Source organism: Vigna umbellata, chromosome 2 (genome assembly GCF_029865625.1).
Source record: "Vigna umbellata cultivar VRB3 chromosome 2, Vumbellata_1.0, whole genome shotgun sequence".
NCBI lineage: Eukaryota > Viridiplantae > Streptophyta > Magnoliopsida > Fabales > Fabaceae > Vigna > Vigna umbellata.
Window position 1 is genome coordinate 14,903,663 of NC_142166.1, and position 20,907 is coordinate 14,924,569.

Here is a 20,907-nt window from a genome sequence, read left to right on the forward strand (position 1 = left end):
AGACCGAGTGACCCTCCAAGGTCGGCCATTCATGAACCGAACCTCCACCCAAGTGGGCAATCAGGACCGAGCGTCCAGTGTGACCGGACAGCAGAACCAGGTGGCCGCCCACCCAGGTTGACATCCCTGGCCGACCATCCTTCCCAACCGACCCGCACTTGGTCGACTACACGGTTAAACGTTAATGACTCATTAAAGCCCTTAACGAAGATTAAGGTATGATTGGGTCGTTATCAGATCCACGAAAGGTAAAAGCCCATTACAATCAGTATAAATAAAGGTTCCAGGTATGAGTTCTGGACAGATTGCTTACAATGCAATATATACATGCATTACAGACCACTTGGTCACGTTACTGACTTAAGCGTCGGAGTGCCTTTTAAGGGTACACGACCACCCGGTTTGGAAAGCGAGGAGGGAGAGGATAATACTACAACCAGGACTTGAGGACGAGAGCCCGTTCGGCCCTTCCCAGCGCGTCCAGCCCTCAGCCAAGAGCAAGTGAAAAGGCGTCCGCCGATCCGTAGCATGCGATATCATCCGTCCGCTAGTCTTTATCGTTTGTGAGTGTTTTAACAGGGTACCCCCAGATCCGGTCGAAACAGGACGAATACTACAACCAGGACTTGAAGACGAGAGCCCGTTCGGCCCTTCCCAGCGCGTCCAGCCCTCAGCCAAGAGCAAGTGAAAAGGCGTCCGTCCGATCCGTAGCATGCGATATCATCCGTCCGCCAGTCTTTACCGTTTGTGAGTGTTTTAATAGGGTCCCCCCAGATCCGGTCGAAACATTTAAAGGTGTCCGTCCGATCCGTAGCATGCGATATCATCCGTCCGCCAGTCTTTACCGTTTGTGAGTGTTTTAACAGGGTCCCCTAGATCCGGTCGAAACAATATATATATATATATATATATATATATATATATATATATATATATATATATATGAAAGGAACAACTTTAGTAGTAATCCATGAAAAATTCAATTTTAATCAAATACAAGCATACAACAATAACATAGACTAAACATGGATCTATATATCAAAGGATATATTCGATAAATGAAATATTATTGAAGTTTTATAGGAGATTCATATTAAGCATATTCCACCAGAAAAGTAATAGTTAGATTTACAACTTTATAATGTAAGAGCTTCCCTTTAGCCTCTTACCATGATATTTTAGTCCATCTGACATAAACCATCACTAAAGTATATGGATCTCTTTTACAACATAGGTGTTACTACTTAATATACAAATTAAACAACTATTCACATATCATCTGAGACATGTGACTACAAATTCATATAAGATTTATCATTCTCAATAATATTTTCATACAACATAAATCACTTAAACAAAATCACACGTTAATAAAATATAATAAATTATATTTATTTTACATTTATAATAAACGTTGAAATACAATTCACTAAAGAAAAAAAAAGAAAGAAAAAAGAGTTTTTCTTTTTCTTTTTCTAACTTGAGCAAATAGACTCATTTGAGTGAAAAAAATTTCGTTTAAGTGAATTTTATGCAAAAAAAAAAAAAAAAGGATTGAACTGTAGTTGTTTTTTTTGCTTAAGCAAAAGTTAAAGATTTTGTAAGGTTGGTTTTAAAATTTATTTTTGCTTGAGAAAAAAGTCTTTCGCTAGAGTGAAAATATCATAAAAATTAACATTTGTGGCCAAATCAATCACTTTTCAAAGATATTTTCAAAGGCAATTTAATAATACAACTTTTAACCATTTTAATTAATCAATCCAAATCATGATTTATTCAAATCTCACCTTTCACTCACTTCAATTCAACCTTGATGATTCAAACTCATAGTATAAATATCTATATCAACATAATAACAAAATGGAAAGATACAAAAAATAATTATATACCTTAAAATTGCGTAACTATGTCAATTTCTCAATAACAATATTCAATTCAAAACGTATTGAAACAATCCGTCATTAAATAAAGCTCGACAACACTCAAATACAATCAATTAAATAGTTCTTAACCATATCATAATCCCTTTGTAAAACCAAAATCTAGCGACCAAGTGACCTTTACATCCAGGTAATCTATCTTATAATTCTATAAAAATCATAAATAACTTTTCTTACTTGCAATGCCTCTCTTGAATGAAAATAATTCCCAAATCTAAGTATTAAAGCTACTTAAAGCCTAGAGACTTGAGAAAAGTATCCAAACATGACAAAATTCCAATGTGATAAAAACATATTGAGAGGATCACTTTTTCCAACTGTTGTTATTACTATGTCAAGAAGAAGATTCAATTAGTTGTTTTTATGATGTCCAAGTGCTATGAGAGGTGTTTGTTAAGATAGATTAACATTAGAAACACCTTCTTAATAAATCCTAATCAGATAACAATTTATTAGTCTTAATGTAGGCGCACTTTTAATCAAATTTAAAAAATAATTATAAAACCTAACAATTAAAATCGATTAAGTCACTTACATAATTAGTTGTGGTTATTTTAATAATTGGTTAATCTCTCTTTAGAGAAATTAACAACTGGACATTAGGTTTTTCATCCGAACGAGTATAAAATTATTTGTGCAAATCTCTATTTCTCTATACTCTTTATTTTTATTATTATTATTTAACAAGAATCAACCTTATTTGTAAAGTCAGTATATAAAAAGGGAAAATTTTTAAATGGCACAATTTTATTAAATAAATCAATTCATCCCGATTTTTTATTTTTGTCGAAATGTAATTATTTTGTTGCGTGATTCTAAAACAACGGTCAAAGTTCTTAATGATATTAGCATTACATGGAATAACTGATAATTATTCTCACGTTTATGATTAGCTTTTTGGTGAACCTGTTGTACTCCCTTTGACTTCTACTTGTTCCACTCTTTTGCGTGTACGAAGTACACCTGATGGAGGACCATCTAAGTTACACATAAGACCTCTAACAAGAGCCATGTCTAGAAGAATTCAAAAAGAAGAAGGAGGACTCACCACTTTACTTTTATGGAGTATCAATTATTAAACCTTCTTCTCTTTATTAAACACATTTACATTGTTTTGTAGGACAATAATAAAGCTTGGAAACCATAGCCAATCAGCCAAAGAAGCAAAGAAGGCAAAGAAAGGAAGCCAGCCAAAACCCGTTGCCGCTCACCAACGTCCCAAATTTTAAGAGAACATTTTTAGTGTTTTTTGTATGGAACATGCAACCCAAGCTTGGTAGCTTTTCCAGAACATTTATCTTGTCATTTTCGTAGCTTGCTAGGCACACTTCAGAGTTATCTCTTCCTCTATAAAAGAGAGACTCTCCTCTTTGTAAATTCAATTTGATCGATGTAAAGAAATGCTGCTGAATTGAATCCAGCCACTTCTTCTTTCGAGTTCAATAGCCTGTGCCACTTTAGCACAATTCTCCTCTAGCTTCCTTCCCTCTTAGAAGGCCTCCTGAGCTGGAGAAGCTTCATGCACACTTCCATCCTTCACAAGACATTTCACCGAACACCTACAGTGCACCACAACATCTATCAACTTCTCCCAATCCACTGCATCATTCTGAGTCGAGGAGAGCTTTACCGTGATCGATGGAGCTGCTTCCATCATTTGGCATCCAGAGTCAAGTCGTCCACGCGCTGGTACAAGAGCTAAGTTGCTCTTACCTTCTTTTTCTTTCCTTCCAATCCTTCTCCAAACAATTCACCGAATACCTTCCGTGCACTGCATCTACCAACCAACTCTTCATTTCGCTGCCACCTTCTAGATCTGTGGAAGAGTACTACTGTGACCAATGGAGTTGCTTCCATCAACACCCATCAATGATACACCTACTTCTATTGATGACTCTTTTACATTAGCATCTCAACGCGATAATCACAATTGCTCTTGCAAGCTCGAAAAAGGATGTTACAAGTGTGACCATTATTCCAAGTTAGGTCACAAGATTGAAAGATGTTACACATTATATGGACGTACTCCTCGATCTATTATTGTTGTTTAGACTGACCATCCCTCACAATCACCTTCTGTGAATCCTCCTTCATCTAATATCACAAAAAATATGTTATTATCAGTAAACTTTCTCAAATGGTATGAGAATCAACAACCTTCTAGTTCTAATTCCTCTGTAGCACACATAGGTACATTTTTTATCGGTCTGACTCAATCTTCTTCTCTTGGTCCTTGGGTTCTCAATTCATAAGCCACATATGTAACAAATCTTTGTTTTCCTCTTTATCATCTTTAAATAATTTACCTTCTGTTACATTGGCTGATGGATCTAGGGTTTTAGCTCATTATAATGGGACTGTGTACATTTTTGCTTTTTTATCCATTGATAATGTTTTTTATGTCCTTGGACATTCATTTAACTTATTATCCATTAGTCATCTAATCCGTACTCTTAATTGTGTTATTTCTTTTACCAAAGATTTTGTTTGTTTACAAAACTAGAGTTTGAGATAGGTGATTGACATCAAATATGAGTCTTATGGTCATTATCATCTTCTTCCTTCTACATATGTTGGCACATTTATGGAATCTCCTTCTCTTCTTCATGCTCAGGTAGGTCATCCAAGTCTTGCTAAATTGCAGCAACTTGTTCCTAGCTTATATAAGTTATCCAGTTTGGTGTGTAAGTTATGTTAATTAGGAAAGCATAGTCATAGTTCCTTTCCTCATAGTGTTTGACAATGTGCTTTGTCCCCTTTTGTCTTAGTTCACTTTGGCATTTGGGGACCTAATCGTGTTAAGTCTAATTTAGGTTTTCAATATTTTGTTAGTTTTATTAATTATTATTTCATATGTACTTGGTTGATTTAAATGAAAAATCGTTATGAATTATTTTATATATTTCAATTTTTTTAATGAAATTAAAACTCGGTTCGGTCGAGTTTTTATTCGAACCTTATGAAGTGATAATGGTTGTGAATATTTTTCCTATTCTTTTAAACAATTTGTGCCTTCTCATGACATTCCATGTCAAACTTCATGTGCTTATACACTTCAACAAAATGGGATGGCTGAGTGCAAAAATAGACATTTTATTGACACAACTCATACTCTTTTAATTCATAGTGAGGTTCCTCAATATTTTTGGGGTGATGTTATTCTTACTGCATGTTATCTCATTAATTGCATGCTCTATTTGGCTTCAAATAATAAAATACCTTAATCTATTTTATTTCTTTATCCCTTACCTCTAAAATTTTTTGGGACTATATGTTTTATTCATAATTTTTAGTTATGGTCTTAGTAAGTTATCTCCTTGATCAAACAAACGTGTTTTTTTAGGATTTACTAGATCACAAAAATTATACAAGTGTTTTTTTTCCTTCTCTTAACCATTGTTTTGTTTATGTAGATAATGAATCTTTTTTTTTACTTTAAACGTTTTTCTTCTTCTTATATGTCTTTGTCTAATACAATCAATATTTCTAATATAATTCATATTCTTGTTATTTGTGCTCCTCAAGTTATGTCTAGTTCATTTTCAGATTTTTCTCTACAACCACTTTAAGTTTATAGTCACAGACATTATTTTCAACAACCACCAAGTGACTTAATTCAAGTGCCAACTATTGTGTCTACCCCAGTTTCGACAATTGAGTTTGACTTCCCAATTGTCCTCCGTAAAGGCAGATGTTCTACTTTTAATCTCTCTCCACATTATATTTATTTAAGTTATCATATATTATCTTTACCTTTTTATACTTGTCTTTCATCTATTTCTTTTGTGAGCATTCCAAAATTTTTCAATGATGTCATAGCTCATTCTAGTTAACATCAGGTCTTAGCTCATCCCATTACCATTTGGGAAATATGTTATTGGGTGTAGGTGGGCTTTTACTATCAAAGTTAGTCTTGGTGATAATATTGATCGCCTCAAAGCTCGTCCTATGGTCAAAGGTTACACACAAAGTTTTTGTTTGGATTATAGCTTTTGTTCGTTTATTTATAGCCATGATTGTTATTCAACAATAACCTATTTATCAACTGGATGCCAAAAATATGTTCCTTAATGGAGATTTGCAGGAAGAGGTTTACATGAAGTAACCTATAAGATTTGTTGCTCGGGTGAAGTCTTTTGGATTGGTATGTCATTTTTGCAAATCCTTATATAGCCTATAACATTCTTCTAGGGTCAGGTTTAGAAAATTTAGCAATGTTGTTCAACAATTTGGTATGACGGAGTGTGAAGCAAATCATTCAATCTTTTAACTTCAATCTTTTAACTTCACTTGAGTGTTGGATGTGTCTACTTGATAGTGTATGTTGATGACATTATTCTGACATACATTGACAACCATGACATCTCATAGATGAAACAACATATTTGTCACCAATTTTAGACAAAATATCTTACAAACTCAGATATTTTTTGAATATTAATGTGCCACAATCCAACATCGTTATAGTTATATCTTAAAAAAATATGCATTGAATATTTTCAAAAAAACTGGATGGATGAATTCAAAATATATTAAGAGACTCATAAATTTTAATATCAAATTCCTACCAAATTAGAAAATCTAGATCAAATCTTAAACTATATAAAATATTAGTTAAAAAATTAAATTATTTTACTATTATTCGTCCTGATATTTCTTTGTCGTAATAAAATAAATTTTTAATTCTCCATGTGAAAATGATCATGCAGTTATGCGTCTTCGTATATACATAATTAATAATGCTTCTTATAAATTTCGGTGGAGAGAGCAAATAATCCATGCCGTGAAACGTTTTATTCAACGGTTGATTGACATGTCATTTCAGTAGGATTGTATTTAAAGCGATTATTCAAAGCACGACTTTATTCACAACATTACAATTAAAATGAAAGTGAACACAAAGTACAATAATCCTAATATAAATATGGGTTAAATATGTTTTTAGTCCCTTAAGTATCACACGATTTTGGGTTTAGTCCCTACTCGAAACTTTGATGGCTTTTAGTCCTCATAGTTTTGAAACTCTTACTATTAGTCCTTAAAAATGAACGGAGTTAACTTTTGTGTGATGTGGCAAACAGCAAGGACACTCTTATGCTAGCTTCCATCTTCACTCTCTGCCACGTTGGTTGTTTAATTTTTGAAATGAGATTAAGTATGTTTAATTTGGAGGGATCGAGCTCTGGATCAACCAAAAGGGAGAGAAAACCAATCAAGAGATTGAAGAGGTAGATTCCGAGGCCGTAAGAGACAACATAAAACCCCTGCACGTAAATAATACGCAAGACGTAGATGGATGCCATGACCAATGTCCCAAGCGGAATAGGGGGTAGATTTGTCGAGATAGTACTGAAACAACTTAGAGAACTCCTGCAAATATTGCTTCACCAGCGCAAACGACGGAGCAGCGCCACCGCCACCGCCACTGCCACTTCCCTCCATTCCAACGGATTTTGATGCTTCAAATTTAGAATCCCAACAAACGAAAGCAATCGTTCACTGTTAATGTTATTTATCAAGGTTTAGGAAATAAGGGGAAAGGAGATCTGGGAGGGTGGTGAGGTTCACGTTTCTATAATTGTTTCCAAAATGAAATAATAAAAAAGTAAGGGCTTTCTAATGTTGAGATTATGAGTATCGCCTCTACCTTGATCGAGAATCATGGATGGAATTTTCCGAGATTGATTCCGCAACACCCAAACCCTATATCCCCAATCTTTATATTCACACGAAGAAGAGCAAAACAAAACCTATCAACTTACCTCCTCAAGAAGACGACCTTCAGATGTATCTCCTCTGCTTTCTTTGCCCCCAACTGCAATGATGAAGAAGAACCCAACTTCTTAAAATTTCATTTATAAGAGATGACGAAGTAAGGTTCAACCAAATTAAACATACTTAATCTCATTTCAAAAATTAAACAACCAACGTGACAGAGAGTGAAGATGGAAGCTGGCATAAGAGTGTCCTCGCCGTTTGTCACATCACACAAAAGTTAACTCCGTTCATTTTTAAGGACTAATAGTAAGAGTTTCAAAACTATGAGGACTAAAAGCCATCAAAGTTTCGAGTAGGAACTAAACCCAAAATCGTATGATACTTAAGGGACGAAAAACATATTTAACCCTATAAATATTCTATGAGAAATCTTTTTAACTTCACACACAAAATATATATATATATATATATATATATATATATATATATATATATATATATATATAATCTAAAAAATAAATAAATACGTTGTTTAAATATTATTTTCATTACATAAATTAATTACTTCATAATTAATACTTTTCAAATTTAATTTATATATGCATTGTTTTTTAAAATACAATCAAGAACATTTGCAATCGATTATATATTACATAATTAGTTTTATTATTTTGTTATCATATCTAATGCAAATTTTGTTCTCATTTTTGACATTTTTTATCTTAATTTGAACAATATATAACTCTTCACTGTCACCGTGTTCACTTGGAGCAAAGTACTGTTTACGGAGGTTGGAGAGCGATAATTTGAAATATTTATGCGTTCGATTGAAGAGAAATGCGCAGACGGATGGAAACGCAGGATTCCCACACCTGCGAATGTGGTGAGATTTGGAGAAATGGAATGCAATTTGTCTGAAGTGCCCCTGAAGATTGCGGAGGAGGAAGGCGCTTGCGGAAAAGGGAGGAGAAGAGAGAGTGAGTGCTGTGAGTGATTAACCTCTAAACGGGATCAAGAAGTTTGGAAAACCAACCATTGTTGTTGCTGTTGTTCCTGTTAGGTTTTCTGAGTGAGGTTGGGAGGCGATCGTACGACGTCGTTTGAGTCTTGCTGCGAAAGGGGCATTTGCGAAACTTGCCTCCAGCTCCCACTCCCCCTTCATATCCCTTCTCTTTCTCTTCGATCACCATGGAGTGATGGGACAATGGAAAGCGAAGGATTATTTGTGCATAATCCAATTAAAAAAATCATGACAAATTTTTAACATTGAAACCACCATAGGTGTGCCTGTTTGTGTTTTTATTCATGTTAGAAAGAAGAAAAAGAAAATATTAGCTTCATGTAATTTTATTTAAGGATGTTAATTACTATTAAAATATTTTTATTCATATAAAGATCCAAATCCCACTTCCATACGTATGCATTGTTTTTCTATCAACAAATTAAGACTGAAATAAAAAAAAAAATGCATATGTTAAATCTTTTACTAAATTATAATTTTTTTACATTTTAACATTTGATTTGGTGACTTATTTTTATGGTGAGATTTGGTGACATTTAAAAATAAATTAATTTTACTAAATTATAATTTTTTTACATTTTAAAAATTAACTTTATTAATTATTTTTTCTTTTTCAATTTATAAATATAACATTAATAATTATCATTTTATATTACTTTAATAACTAGGAGAATTTTGATAATCTTCAATTTCTACTAATTAAACAAATTTTTTTATCTATCACATCAATCGAATCTTAGACTAATTCTCATAAACTTTACTTTTACTTCCAAATTTATTCTCATCTATCTCCAAATCCACTCAAACAAACAACAAAATATTTACCCTCAAATCTCTTCAAATTGATTCAATCATTCTCCCAAAATCATCTCTTCTAAATACCTTCAATTGAACAAAGCATATATGTTTTTTTTTTGTTTTTATATATATTTTTTTACTTTTCTTTGATTCAAATGAGATTATAACATTTATCAGTATATGACAATAAATACTAAATTATTAGCTGTGTGAACTTTTCTCAACTCAGATGCTCAGTATAATAAATATTGACAGAACAAAATTTGGAAAGATAATAATGACACTTTGGATTTTTTTTTTACAAACATTCCAATATTTTTTAATAGCTCATTTTTATCTATTGTAAGGAGACTTCATGCATATATTAATTACTTTATTTACTATAAACTTTGATATAATTTTTTTATTTATTTTATATTTTAGCATAATAGGTAAGATGATTTATTTGAAGAGCATTGTCATACGAGGGTATTATTTCTGGATCTAAATAATTCATAGATTTAGTTGAAATTAGATTTATTTTAATCAAATGAAATGTTAATAAGGTAAACGTTTCTGTTATTTTATAATAAAAAATCTCATTATCTCGTGTTAATATGTTGGATAATAATGAAAAACTTATCTTCTTCAATTTACGTAAGAGTCAAAAGTTGAGTTAATAATGAACAACTTATCTTCTTCTTGTATAACTAATCATTCTTTTAAGATTATTAAGTTATAAGAGTTTTCAAAGTAGGTCACTTTACTAGTAAGGAGTTTAAATTTTTACAAATAAATGTTAAAGGCATGGTAAAATTTTAATCATAAATCTTCAATGGTAATACAAGTAAGATTATTTTCAGTAGTAATGAATTATCTTTACATAAAATAATGATTGTATAAAATGTAGAAACTGATAAAACTTTTCCTTAACCCTATGATGAGTGTCAAATTTTCATACCAGATTTGAATTCATAGTCTTCAAGGTAGATTGACTTAAATACTCAACTTCGCATCACTATAAAAAAAAGTCTCTCTGCAAAGATTGTCTGACACTCAAGTTAATAGTAAAAAATATAAGTGGATATATGATAATAAAATAATTATCTGATCATAATATTTTTTTATGATAGCATCTATTTACAAGTTTCTTAGGTTATAAATAAATAAAAATATTAAACAAATTCAGTTATTTAAAAATAATCAAATATTATATTTTAAAAATATTATATAATCAATTATTATAAAATATTAAATAATAAATTATTATTATAATATTTAAAAATATGATGTGATGATAAGTTATTATATCATAAAATATTAACTATAAATATCTTAAAAATATTTTGTAATATCAATAAATATAATAAAATCTATTATAAGTCATTATCATAAAATATAAACTATAAATAACAGATATATTTTATAATATTTAGAGTGCGTACAACCTCGTTAAATAGCATCATCATAAAGATACAAATAATTAATAAAAATAATAAAATTATTATTTTGATCATTGTTATAATTTTAATTATCAAATTGAATGTAAATAATTTTTATAAAATTTTTGTAAAATTTATTTATTTATTTTATAAATAATTTTATTATTAAAAATAGCATAGATACAAATAATTAATAAAAATAGGGTTAAATATGTTTTTAGTCCCTGAACTATCAAGCGATTTTGTTTTTAGTCCCTGCTCAGAACTTTGATGGTTTTTAGTCCTTATAGTTTTGAAACTCTGAGTATTAGTCCTTAAAAATGGACGGTGTTAAGTTTTTGTCAATCTGGCAAACGGCGATGCCCAGCTGTGCTCTACACTCTCTACCACGTTGCTGACCAATAAGAATCTCACGCTCACGTGGCCATTCTCGTTCTTCCTCGAACGCCCTTCTTCATCGTCTTTCTGTGTTTTCTCAATGCCTGTTCTTCTGTCTTCGCCACCCATTTGAACAACAACACCGTCAGCCTCACCGGTGACCTCGCCGTCCGAAACTCCGTTGCTGGCAGAGGGTTTGAAGTTGTAAGAAGCAGTGAGATCAGAGAGCAAGAGAGAAAGAGAGACAATGGCGTCAGGCTGGGGAATTACAGGCAACAAAGGTCGGTGCTACGATTTCTGGATGGATTTCAGCGAATGCATGTCTCGCTGCCGAGAACCCACGGATTGTGGTCTTCTCCGTGAAGATTACCTCGAGTGCCTCCACCATTCCAAAGAGGTATTTTCCCTAATCCTCCCCTCTTTTTAATTCCCCTTTCGTTTATCGCATCCACGAACTTCCTTTTATCCAATCTGTAATTCTTACTTATATTCTTTCATCTCGTTTGCCAATCCTGTTGATTTCCGTTGCACGGCTTCGCTTCTCTTCTCTTCTCATCTCTCTTTCCCTTTACTTAGATCGCCTTTTGTGGTTTCCTCTTGTCTTTGGGATCTTGTATTGTTGTTGATTCGATTAAACCATCTCGAACGGAAGAGACGGCTGAAGAAGTGTTTAACCTAGAATTTAATTTGCTAGTTCCCCGCTTGCATTTCTGCTTGTATCACACCGGAAAGTTGAGATGGGTGTGGCGTTTAAGGATTGTCACTATTATGATGAAAAAGGAACTGAGTTTTCATATAATTTATTTTAATGATTGAATAAGTTCGTTCTCTTTACTTGTAAGGTAAAATGTATTTGATTAAATTGGGCAAAAACAGCATAAAGCGCTCTGCCAGCAGCGGAGTTTGGGACGGCGAGGTCACTGGTGAGGCTGACGGTGTTGTTGTTCAAATGGGTGGCGAAGACAGAAGAACAGGCATTGAGAAAACACAGAAAGACGATGAAGAAGGGCGTTTGAGGAAGAACGAGAATGGCCAGCGTGAGATTCTTATTGGTCAGCAACGTGGCAGAGAGTGTAGAGCACAGCTGGGCATCGCCGTTTGCCAGATCGACAAAAACTTAACACCGTCCATTTTTAAGGACTAATACTCAGAGTTTCAAAACTATAAGGACTAAAAACCATCAAAGTTCTGAGCAGGGACTAAAAACAAAATCGCTTGATAGTTCAGGGACTAAAAACATATTTAACCCATAAAAATAATAAAATTATTATTTTTATCATTGTTATAATTATAATTATCAAATTGAATGTAAATAATTTTTATAAAATTTTTGTAAAATTTATTTATTTATTTTATAAATAATTTTATTATTAAAAATAGTTAAATTTAAAAAATATCAAATTGAAAGAAAAAAAAGTTAAAATTAAAGATGCAGTAAAATTAATAAATTAATTATTTTAATTTTAAATTCAAAAGGTAAATGTAAAAAACAAATTAAACACTAAAAAGACAATCTCTTATAGATATAGATTATTAATCTTATTTATTTTACTCCAAGATAATTAATTTTAACAGTTTTTAATAAACAACTTCTTCTTATAATTTTTCTGTAAATTTTATTAAAATGAGTTGTATTCAACAAAATGTTAGCATTGACTCAATTTGAGAATCTAAGAGTGGTGCATCAGAATCTCATCAAAATGGGCCATCCTGGGTGTCCATTCTTTAACTTTTTTTTTTTCCTTCTTTCGAATCTATAATAAAACACCTTGCTTTCTCTTCTATAATAATAATAATAATTTTTCATACATAACGTTTATTTCTATTTTACTCTTTATAATATAATTATTAACTAATTTAAAAAAATATAACTAGTAATTAATTTTTAAAAGTAACTATTATTTTAAAATATTTTATATCAAACTGTTACATATTTCTTGTTTTTTCCCCTTTTTTATTTATTATATTCGTAGTTCTATTATTATATTTGAAGTATTTCTTACTATTTTCATTATATTTTTCTTATATATTAACTTAATAAATTTATATATATATTATTAACTTATAATATAATATAAATATTTTAAAAATGGGACACAATATACAACCTTAATAATAATAATAATTAAGATGGTCTTATTCTTTTTATATTTTTTAAAATTAAATAAAATAAATGATAATGATAGTTAAAATAAGTATGAATAGTTTGTGGTGCGATATATTCTTCAAATATGTGAATAATTTGGCAAGATTATGTAAGATTCTAGTAATAGTTACATAAATAAAATATTAGTGATATATCTTTTGTTGTACTATTTTATTTTAGTGGTTTAAAATTTAAGATTCGTATTAATTTTAATTTTATATATTTATTAAGCAAAATGTATGTATTTTCAGTTTTAGAATTGTATGCGTAATTTATAATTTGCAAAAATATAAAACGGAAATAGAGTTCTGAATTTATGTGAAAGAGAAAATAAAATATAGAATTTGCAAAAATATATTATTTTTAACAGAAGTAGAACTTACATTGACTATTTTTTTTTCATTATTATTTAGGTTACGATATTAAAAATAAAATTTAAAAGTTTTCCTTATTATATATATTTATATTTTGTTGAATTCGAACTTAGTCTTTCCTACCCGAAAAGCAAAAGAAAGGAATATCCGCATATATGGGAATACTCTGAATTGACCATCATTATTAAACACTTACCGGACACTCCATGTAGGTTCCCAATTTTAATTTTAATTTAATTTAATTTTTATTGCTGTCAACTATTAATCACGTAAGGAACACTTCCTAGGTTCCTACTTTTCTTTTTTCATTTACATTTACTATTATTTATTATCAGCATTTAGTAAATTAATTAATTAAAAAAATTGCTTCAGAAAAAAATAAGTACAGTTAGTAAAAGATATATTCTACCAATTTAAAATTATTATCTTTAAAACAGTTAAAGATATTTAAAAAACATCGTAAATATTATTATCTTTAAAACAGTTAACAATATTTAAGATATATGGTAAATATAACGACGTTAATATTTTACATATAATCAACGGTCCACTTTACAGAAAATAAAAATCAACGGTTCGATGTTGGTATTGATAACGCGTTGGCCTGTTCTTCTACTTATTTCCGCCTATAAATAAATCCCAAATGCACTGCCCATGGTTTCAAGCCCTAAGCCTTCAACGAAGGAGGAGCGGAAAACATTCCGAGTTTCTTCCTCAGTTCTCCCTTTCTAGAATCTTCCAAATTCAAACCTCTTTTGCTTTCAGCCTTACTAATAACACTCAGTAGCGAGAACGAGTCATGGAATCCAAACCCGGTCAAAATATCAAGCTCCTCTGTAGTTACGGCGGCAAAATTCGCCCACGCACCACCGACGGCGAACTCCGTTACGTTGGAGGCCACACCAGAGTTCTCACCGTCCTCCGTTCGATCTCCATTTCAGGTTCGTTTCGTAATAATTAGCCTTCATTTTCACTCTCGCTTCTTTGTTTCCTGAATTTAATTTAACGTTTTGCTGCATCGTTGTGCAGAATTGATGGTCAAACTCACTGAGTTTTGCGGTTCGTCTGTGATCTTGAAGTGTCAATTACCCAAGGGAGACTTGGAGACCCTGATTTCCATCACCAACGACGAAGATCTCGCTAACATAATCGAAGAATACGATCGTGCCTCGTTGAAACTGGCGCATCCAATGAAGATCAGAGCCGTTCTCTTGCCGCCGAGGTCGATGAAGAAGGTTTTGTCTACTCCAACGTTGTCCTCGGCGTCGTCCAGCGCCAGTCACTCTCCGGCCAGATCGCCTCATACTTCCGCCGAATCCCTGCCGTACACGGCGTACCGTTACGGATGCAATTACCGGACTCCGCCGCTGCCGGCTGCGTACGCTATCGGCGTGCGTAACGGTTCGGCGAAGGCCTGCTGCTACACGCAGTTCGATGGAAACCATAGATTTTGGCGTCGTGGACCTCACTGTTACAATTACTGCCACTGAGGCCAGCCGATTTATTCATATAGTAAATACAGTCACAGAGGAATCGGGAACACGAAGCGGATTCCATACATGATATCATGATGACGAAAATATCAAAAGCACCAAAAAAAAAACGAAAAAAAAAAACATGAGAGAGGGTTGTGAAATACAATTAATTTTTTTTAAATTTTGACAAAATTTAGATATCGATGAATGAGGAGGTTCAAGTTTTTCCAATTAAGCCTAAATTTATTTTCGAATATAATACCTGCTCGGGACTCTGTTTTTTAACGGTTAGGGTTCCGTTAACCACCGTCTGACACGAGACCACGATTCCTTTGAGGCGTTACACGTGTTGCTTTTGGCGGTTTCGCGTGTTAACTGTGGCCACACGCGTTCAATTTTATACGACTTGATTATTTAAGTGGGTACGTATTTTCCATTGACAATTATTTTTGATTTGAAACTAGATAAGATTATTCTTGTTGATTTATATATTTCTTGTTGAATTTGCAGGTCGATAAAAGACGGAGACATTGTAGCGTGACTAGTGGGGATTGTGGAAAAGGACAAAAGCTTGAACCTTCTTGAAATTGGGGTTTCAGGCTATTACGAAAACTATTTGGAAAGTTGTCGTAAAAGAAAGTCCTATTTATAAATAATAAATAGAATAAAAAATAATGAAAGGTATAAAAAATTCAATTATTATATTGAGGACCAAAACCGGAAGATAGGGTCTGGTGGAGCAAGTCGGCAAGTTGGTTAGCTGAAAATGACATGATTGAGGCATATTTCTGGTAGTTTTTTGATGGGTTCAATTCAACAGCTCTCTACTTTATCCGATGATTGGATGCGGTTCGGGAATAAATAGATAAATAAGTTTAAAGTAAGAATCTGCCCCACCATTGCAGGGAAAAGATGAAATTCAATAAAACAATATACATGGAGAAAGAGAATGCCATGGCCCAAATAATCCATCAAGGGGTGACCATTGAATTGGGGCACACAAAAGTTTGGTCCAGCTGAGGAATAAGTCAAAACATCAGCAGTGCAGGTGGCGTTAAACTTTAACACCAAACAGAGGTATCTATAATATTTTTAACAAAATTGGATTAATTAGTTTATATAAAGAAAGACATTTGAAAAGGTGAGCCTCTTCATTCTTCAAGAATCTACGTCATGAAATTAAGAAAATATTTTTTAATAAATATTTTCTATGTTAATCAAATAAAAAATATTGAAATAAATCTTGTAAAAATCTTTGCACTGTAAAAGTTTTATTAGCATAAATTTAAACATTTCATAGTCACTATGGTAAGGATATAATGAAAATGTGACATTCCAAAATATCATATACACATATAATATAATCGGATTCAGTTATTATAATATATAAAAACAGTTGAGAGATAGAGATAATAGTATTTAAATATGTATACAATCATCCAAAAGATAGAGGAAATTAAAACGAAATCAAACTTGAGTAAGTTTCCAAAGTTCTCTAAAATACAAGGCTATTGAAATTTTAAAGAGACCTAAAAAGTTTTCCAAAAGTGTCGAACTATACAAAATAAAAGCTAGGACTTTTTCAAAATAACAAGCTAATCAACTAAGAGCTAGTAGAAGGCCTAAGTACTAGAGGCTGGGTCTTCTTCAACCTCCAAAGCTTGCTCCAATGGTACATCATCACCTACTGCTCACATCCAAAGGATTAGATGATCATCGCAAGGGAGAAGACAAACACATGCAACACATACAATGCAAGGGTGAGCTAGGTCTCAAACAAACATACAGATAATTTCAATTAAATCTAGCATTTCCAAGAACGTCCATACACACCTAAACATGTAAGTCATTATAAAACATAAATATTTATTTCACAAAACTCATTAAAGCAAGCATCCTATCATGTTAAGACTCCTAGACACGTCCGGACATAGAATGTATGTAGAGTTGGGGCGGGTTGTGCACTTGTGATGGCCCCTACTGCTTTGCAAAGTCATTGCCGAGGGGTTCCACCCGACCATACACAAGGCTAGTCCGTTACTGCGGAATAGACCTTCAGTGATAGCGCCTACCCTAGGACATCCCACTACTCCCACCACACGCGTCAATCCTCTCTAAGTGAGAATGAAAGACCGTTGGAGTGTTAGGGATAAACCCCCATATGAAAGTCTCTCACATTCATTCAATACACTAACTGATCTCACCGAGAGATCTTAATTTCATATTCAATCCGACCACTTTAAATCACATGATATTCCTCTTGGATCAATAATGTACCTCATAAACCACTTTGATTCATCAAACATAAAATTTCATAGTCATTCAAGTGCATTCTTCCTATATTGTCTCATACCAAACCCATACACCATCATACAACATCAACCATGTCATAAAACAACTCATACATTACATACTTTCACAAAACCCTCACTTATTAACACAAATTTCTTTAGGACTTTTAATTATCAATACTTAAGTAATTCAAATAGCTTAGAGACCCTCACCAATGGCTCCGGAAGAGTAAAAAAACCCCAGAACGAACTAAAGAACGTCCGAAACGGACGTCCGAAACTCCAAAAACATCAAAAACACCGAAAATACTCAATCTGCCACACATAATTCGCTCAGCGCATCCCCTCTATGCGCTAAGCGAATTTTGTCTGCAGAGGAAGCTAAATTCTGCAGATTTTTCTGCATAATTGAGCAACTCTAACTCCCTTTTACCAATTCTAATCATTTTGGTGAACTTCTACCACTCATAAATCAACTTTCATTCTAAATTAAACTTACCTAAACAATTCTAATCCTTTGTAACATTATTATAAAGTGCATTGATTTAGGTTCTACAACTTCAATTTTATCAACCTAGAGGTCTAAATTCAATTCTACAACTTGGAGTTGGTTTTTAACCATTTAAACATGCCTACTAAGTCACACATGACCTACCTAAGTTACCTAAACTGACTAGGATCACCAAGAATGCCTAACTCTAAATTTGACCACCACCCTTCCTTTCTAACTCTAAAACACCAATTTTTTTTCCAACTTAGAGACCTAAAACCCGATCTTACCTCTTTGCACTAATTTTGACCAATTTAGTGACTCAAACAAGTCACAATACAGTGGATAAAACTGTCCCAACAGTCCAATAACGCTGCAGACCTCATTTGCTCAAAATCACTACCTCACTTCCTCTAAAATAACGCTGCAGACCTCATTTGCTCAAAATCAAGAGTAGAACTAGCTCCCCTTACCTCTAGTGTAGAACCAAGCTCAAGTAGGAACCCTAGACTACTTGCTTGCACTCCCAAAATGTTAGAATCACCTATAAATCATCAATTGATGATGGAAAACGAATCTTAGAACCAAATAGAAGCTAGATTATGGAAGAAAACGAAATGGGTTGCATGCAACAGTTCAATCACATGCTTACAACCCTAGGGCACACGAGAAAGGGGGTTTTCTTACCGTTTGGAGAAAACGGAAAATCAATCGGTAGAAACGTAGCTCTTGGAGTCCTGAAGGTCTAGGTTGCTTCAATTCGGGAAACAAATGGTTAGATTTTGGAGTTGGAATAGAGAGAGTGGCAAGGCAAGAAAGAAAAGAGAGTGTTTGAAAGAGAAGGGGGAACGTTCTTCTGAAGCACAATTTAGATGTGGGTTTTTACTTTACTAATTTTGCCCAACTTATCCTATGCTGCCACGTGTACACACTTGTTAGTTATATTTTTATAAGGCTTCCAGATATAACTGTATTTATAGTTATTGAATGAGAAATTAATGATTTGAAATTAAAGTAAATCAAATTTATGTTTAATAAAAATTTGAATTTAATTAGGTTCACAACATTATTCATTTATGTAATTTACCATGTTATAATATTTTTTAAATTAATTGAAAATCTTAAATCATTAAAATTATGATTTCTAGAAATAATTTAATTTTCTTCGATTGTTGAAAAGCCATTGAGAATAATATGTTATTTTATCAAAAATTTTAATTCTTTCTCCTAAATAATTTAAAAAAAATAATTGTTATAAACGAAAAAAAGGAAGAAATGATGAATATTGTACTAAAAATATATGCAACAACTATTACAAAAATAACAACTATTACAAAAATATAATAGTACTGGTTTAAGAGACTAAAGAGTGTCCGTTTGTAATATTTTTTATTTTTTTTATTTTTAACTTTTAATTTTTATTTTATTTTTATATACTTTTTTAAAAATAAAATTTTTGTCATGTGTTCCCATGACAATGATGGTGTGACGTGATAATGATATTGTTATTTGTCACAGTGTCACTCTTATATCACGTGTCATTGTATTAATTTTAATTTAGTCTTTTTATATTTTTATTGTCTAATTTAACATTTTTAATTCTATGTAAATATTTTTATTGATATTTTTATTAAATATTTTTAACTTATTTATATTTACATTTAGTTAATTATATAAATGTTAATCATGTTTTTTAAATATACTTATAAGAGTTAAAAAAATTGAGGGATCGATTTGCAACTTCTAACCAAAAACAAGAACAGTTGGAATGATTAAACAAAAAAAAAGTTTTTCACGTTAGGTAAAATAGTCTTTCGACGACGATAATCTTTAAATTATCATTGATTTGATTGTTGCTAGATGTTTGCAAAAACGACGACAAATAGTAATATTGTTGTTAAAATTTAAAACCACGATGATTTGTATAACACCATTAGTAAAATTTAAAATTTGAAAAAAAAAAGATATAGAAGACGATTTTGCCTTATAATAGTCATTAAAAGCTACCTGAATAAAAAAAATATAAGACTTAATTCTATTTTTATTCTTATTTTTGTCTATTTTGTTTAATGTGTGATCCATTTTTTTCTAGTGTTCAGTGTGTTTCCATTTTTTGTAATTTATGTTTGGTCCCTTTTTATGACGCCTTATAAATCATTAATGACAAATAAATATTGTCTTTCACGTGTTAGTTTGTGGTTTTTTAAAATTTTACTAATTTTTTTTAGATTTTTCTTAATTTAAAAAAAGTTATGCATGTGTCAAGTCAATATTGTTTCACGTGAGAAATCAATATTGTGTCACGTAACAATGTCAGTTCACATGTCAAGTTTGTGTCACATGTCAAATCAATATTAATGTCACATGTCAAATCAATATTAATGTCACGTATCAGTGTTTTGTATTCAATTCAATCCCAATTTTTATTATTTTTTTTTCAATTTAGTTCCAAATTTTGTTAACTTTTTTCAATTAAGTTCCAATGTTACATTTCAAAAGGAAATTTTTTCATTATTTTTAAAATTGGACATAAAATTTTTCATTATTTTTAAATTAGGAGATTTCCCATTATTTTTAAAATTAGAAGAAATGTTTTTTCATTACTTTTAAAGTTATAAGGAAAAATATTATTTATTTTTAAAATTAGAAGGAAAGTTATAATTTATTTATAAAATTATAAGGAAAATTTAAATTAATTTTTAAAGTTAGAATGGATTTCTTTTTTAAATTAGAAGAAGAATTCGTCACTATTTGTATATCAACTATAACCCTATTTTTGTATGTAAAAGAAATCAAACATAAACCTAATAATTATACTCCAGTAATATAGTTAAAGTTGGTTTAAAACTAATGAA

General features: G+C 31.6%; 1 protein-coding gene across 1 annotated transcript; it reads left to right on the forward strand.

The window, feature by feature from the left end:
- Window positions 1-14,418: 14,418 nt before the first annotated feature.
- LOC124837173 (RAF-like serine/threonine-protein kinase PRAF) lies at window positions 14,419-15,502 on the forward strand. The gene is made up of 2 exons (XM_047312466.2): window positions 14,419-14,737; window positions 14,826-15,502. Exons 1-2 carry the CDS (start codon window positions 14,596-14,598, stop codon window positions 15,284-15,286), a joined length of 603 nt encoding a protein of 200 aa, XP_047168422.1. The 5' UTR covers window positions 14,419-14,595; the 3' UTR covers window positions 15,287-15,502.
- Window positions 15,503-20,907: the final 5,405 nt, after the last annotated feature.

What these genes read in the sequence shown, in the direction of transcription:
- LOC124837173 (XM_047312466.2), top strand. Translation starts at nt 14,596, where the DNA reads ATGGAATCCAAACCCGGTCAAAATATCAAGCTCCTCTGTAGTTACGGC. An exon ending in CCGTTCGATCTCCATTTCAG is followed by an intron (nt 14,738 to 14,825) that starts GTTCGTTTCGTA and finishes ATCGTTGTGCAG; the next exon opens with AATTGATGGTCAAACTCACT.